The sequence below is a fragment of the Alligator sinensis genome, unplaced genomic scaffold (genome assembly GCF_000455745.1).
Source record: "Alligator sinensis unplaced genomic scaffold, ASM45574v1 scaffold546_1, whole genome shotgun sequence".
Classification (NCBI taxonomy): Eukaryota; Metazoa; Chordata; order Crocodylia; family Alligatoridae; genus Alligator; species Alligator sinensis.
The window spans coordinates 534,333-538,883 of NW_005842061.1; the positions used below are offsets into that span (position 1 = coordinate 534,333).

General features: G+C 44.4%; 1 protein-coding gene across 1 annotated transcript in view; it reads left to right on the forward strand.

Annotated features, from left to right (window-relative positions):
• Window positions 1-3,628: 3,628 nt before the first annotated feature.
• Window positions 3,629-4,551, forward strand: part of CDH23 (cadherin related 23) — a 569,738-nt gene continuing 568,815 nt past the window's right edge. Inside the window, exon 1 of the mRNA XM_025203550.1 lies at window positions 3,629-3,705. Within this exon, the coding sequence (XP_025059335.1) occupies window positions 3,684-3,705 (22 nt within the window). The 5' untranslated portion in view covers window positions 3,629-3,683. The remainder of the gene's footprint in view (window positions 3,706-4,551) is intronic.

Below are 4,551 nucleotides of genomic sequence, written 5' to 3' on the forward strand. Positions count from 1 at the left end.
ATAAGAGAACTGCACTTTATTTAAATAGAAACACTGACCTGAATTTATCATGAAGTCATTAAGTGAGCCATCAGCTGTGTGAGGTGAGAGTAACTGCAAATGGCCAGTCCTGAGACCTATCTCTAAATAGCTTTGAATTGAAATTCCTTATTTTGGGTTTCTTCTGTTTTGTACCCTAATAATTTTTTGGTGTTTGATAGATGGGGCTGGAGTCTACTTTTACTATTTACTTGCATATTCCAAAAGCATTTGTCTCATGTCATTGGGGGGAGGGGCAAAAAAAGAACTAGACCTGCCCTAAAGAGGTCAGGATGGGAGAAAGCTAGCAACATATGAAAGCCCCAGGAAGAGGCATGATTAACATAAGTATGAGCTGGAACTTTCTGACCTTCATCTATCCATTATTAGACAGCATTTCAGTTTACTCCAGGTGAGCTAAACATCCCTCTGATCTCAGTGGGGCTGGCCCCACTTACAAGCCGAATCTCCAACAGTAACAGGCAGTGGATTCTGCTCTCAGGGCTTAATACTGATAGAGGTTTTGAGTGACCACTTTACAGCACTGCTGCTCCTGCAGCACAGGACTCCACCTACCGGACTCTAAATGAGAACTTAACGTCATAATGTTATTTCAGTCTAAGGTGGGCAGTGTTTCTATGATAAATCACGTCTTCCCCCTTGTAGTGCACATTTATAATCTTCAGCAGCAATACTTCCCTTCTACTGGTATGCATGAGCGGATGGTCTATTTCCTGCAATGCTGTTTTTTGTGCTCCAAGGTGGCCATAATTACAGAAGGAGGATGTTGGGGGAGTGGGTGCTCTTTAGAATATAAAACATGATCTTCATCATCATAAAATACCCACCTCCCAGGGCACAGGGGACAACTTCTGCCATATTCCATTTCTCAAATGCTCCCATACCTACTTCTAGGAGTGATATTTATGGGGTTGCTTCTGAAGCAAAATTCACTATGTCCAATATTGCAGATATTTAAAACCTGAAACAAGTGACCTGGTCTTCACTGCAAAGATTAAATAACCTTAAAAGGTTCACTGCAGGGGATGGGTAGGACAGGCAGCTGGACTGGATGAGCCAACTCTATCATCACTTCTTATTAACTATGCAATGAAGAGCTTTCTAGCTGTCAACAGCTGCTCTTAAGAGGGTGTTTAAAATGTAGGTTTCATAAATCGAAGTCTAATATGTTTGGTAACAGAGAAAGGCTTAGAGAAAATGTATATGGTGGTTTGCTTTAATGTACCACACTTTACTCAGCAGCCCTAAAGCAGAAGGTTCACGTAGACTCCTGTTTAAAGTGTTTACTTCTCCTTCAGCTGTACTAGAAACACTGGCCATGGCATCTGAGCCTTCAAGAACCTGCAGAGCCAACAGCTGCATCACAGCAGAGAGGCAGATTAACCTGAGACCATTAGAAACAATGACTTGTGCTATTTCCTCTAGTGGTGCAGGCACTGCACACATGTCAACATGTAGTGTGGCTGAGAGACTGCTGCAAAGCTTTTGTAGTCACAGATGGTCTAACAACTATATTACCTCTGATGTTTTACACCAGAACAGTTTGTGGAGGTTATTAACGTCATGCAAACTCCTATTTGATATCTCTTACCAGGCCTTGTTCTCCCTTTTACCAAAATAAAACTGGAACTATCCAATTAAAAGTTACTTTATTTTTGATGCAGCATCATTTTGCAGTTTTGAAGAACAAGACTATTCAGAATGCTTGACTAGAAATCTCCCTAGAACAGCAAATTAAGGTGCTAACCTTTCCCCTTGGAGTTCAGATTGTTCACAAGTGACATGGCTTTGCTAACCTCCTTTTAGTCTACAGTGGATGTTCCTCCTCTCCAAATCAATAAGCACCCCACAGTTAGATAATGATATAATTGCCTGCCCTTGTTCAGAAGAGACCTAAGCTTAATCAGGCTACCTGTCTCTAATATTCCTCAGGTGCCACTCATACAAAGGTGTTCTCAAAGCAGGAGGTTTGCTTTCACAACACTGCTATGCCAGAAGGGACAAAGCATGGGGTCAAATGGGTGGATTGGTGGTCAGTCTCTACTGCAAAGAAACTCAGTGCTGAAGTCTGACTACTAGGCTGACATACTTTAGGACTATGATGTGAGAGTTCAGTATTGGAATACAATACAGCATTGTGGGTAGGCCAGGTCTGAAACAGCCAGGCTAGTGTGAATTAGGGTGGACGGGTATCGGCAGACTATGTGGGGAAAGGTGTTCAGTGTCTGCCCTCATCTCTATCCCCTCCTGGGATGGATTATAACTGCCTTACTTGTAGAAATATTGCAATTCACTCTCAAGTTTATGAGGTGTAGTGGGGTGAAAGGACATGACAGCTAACTTTAGCTCTCTTAAATGCAAGGGGGCAGTAGTGACTAGCAACATCAGGGAAACAATTAACTGCACCTGTGAGTGCTATACCACTTTGATCTCCATATAGTCATCACCTGTTGCTTTGCTCCTAAATTTAGCCTGATTTGTAAAAAAGGTAAACACTATCCACTCTTCTTCTTCTTCTTCTCATTGTCATTGCAAGAGAATGCACCAAGGTGGTTTCCTCTGTGTTTCAGGGCACTCAGAATGTCTGTGTTTGGATGCTGCTCAGCCCCTGTCATCTGCTATTAAATAGAAAGCTAGATTTTTTTAATGTTATTTGTATAGACAATTTCATGCTTTTCAGGAAACCATTTTTCCAGTTGGGCATGTATAGGTACAGGGAAGGCTTAATTGCCTTTTCCTTCCTGGAAATCATAGATACAGCATACTCCAGTCGGGCTAAAAAAGACTATGCACTTACCCAAACTGTGTATTTATCCAGCACTGTTCACAGCCGTATTTCTCAGCCCATGTGTTGTGACCCAAAAGTAGGCTGCAAGAATATGAGACAGGGTCCTGAGCAAACTTTAAAAATGGATTCTTCTTTAAAGGAGAAAAATGTGGGAAACCAAGGCTTTTCCCTTGTAGGCTGCCAGAGTTCCAGACTGCAAGGGGCTGCTTGGCCCCGCCCCCCATCCCCACACACTGGAGGGTGGGTGTAGAGGGTCAGGAGTGAGAGGCACTGGGTTGGGACTGGCCATTGATGTTTACAAATCGGTCCGGGTACAAAAAAGGTTGAGCCACTGGTTTACAGTGCTATTAGTACCACAGTGTTATCAACCCTGATACTGACTTGTTCCCCTGATTTTTTTTGAGACTTCTGACAGTTTATGCTGCTATTAGAAGCCTTAAAAATAAGGGGAGATGGCAGCCATGAACTGATTAGCTATCTAGTGTCATTGTCAAGGCTTCTAATAGCAGTCCCTTGACAGCTGCTTCCCTTCCCTGTTTCTGGTGTGGTTAACCAGAAGGCAATTAGTTACAAAGTAGACAGTGGGGCTCAAAGAAGCTGTGCACTTAACCTGTGTACTTAATCCACTTACAGATAGTCAACCTTTGTTGCAGTGAAAAGGATAGGCACCAAATTGGGAGTGGCACTGTTGTGCAGCTAAGTGAATAATGCACAGACCCGTTACACATGTGTGTGGAGTAGCCAACGATAGGAAAGATAGAAATAGGAGCCTCTCACAAAGTAGGGAAAAGGCATTGCAGCCTTGAGCACTGGAGAGCAAGGAAGATAGGAGCAGCACTATTGTTAACTGAAGCCGATGCCTGATATTTCATGTTTGGGTAGGATTTATGTCCATCATGTTACCATGTCCACTGTCATTTGCTTTGAGTACTGAGGCTGTAAAGTATGATGTAAACAGCTAATAACAGAAAGGCCAAGCAGAAGGTTATGTATGTGCACAATTACTAGTTCAGAATTATGGGAAGCTGGTGGAGTTGACTTTGTTCAAAGCAGTTTATGCTGCTGACTAAACAATCTCTCTGCAGCTTTTCATACTAAGTGATAAGCCTGAGGCTAATGCTAATAACTTTTTTTTTTTTAAATAATATTTTGGATGCTTGAGTAGTATTGAGGAACTGTTGCTGTGATGGCCCAGGAAATGGGTGAGAGGGAAGAATTCTTGTGGGCTCTCTCTTTTAGTGGTTGGGACAAACTGGGACACCTGAAAGCTTATCTATCCCTACCAGGCAGGTGGTCCAAGAAAAGATAATCACCCCCAGGAGTTCTTGCCTCCTGGCTTCTTTACAAGTTCTCCACAGCAGAGAAAAGTCTCTTCAGACAAGTTAAGGAGGGAAAAGAAAACAGGAGATGAGGCTAGGTGAGGATATATGCGGTTAAAAATCAAGGGCCTGGGGAGACTGAGTATGTCCCTCAGGCATATAAGTGACTCCACCAGTTGAGCAGGAGCGCGCCGCCCTGAAGAGAGATGCCGGCCCGCGGGGAAGGGCGGGTTTGAAGCAGGCATCTCTGTGCAACTGCGCGCCTGGGAGCAGCGTGCACCCGTACGCTCCGACCCAGCCTGGGGCCCGCCTCGGGCGCGGGGCGCGGCGCTGCCGGCTCGGCTCGCGGAGCAGAGAGGGGGCGCTTGAAGGCAGAGGAAGGGCGGGCGGGAGCCGCCGCCTCCT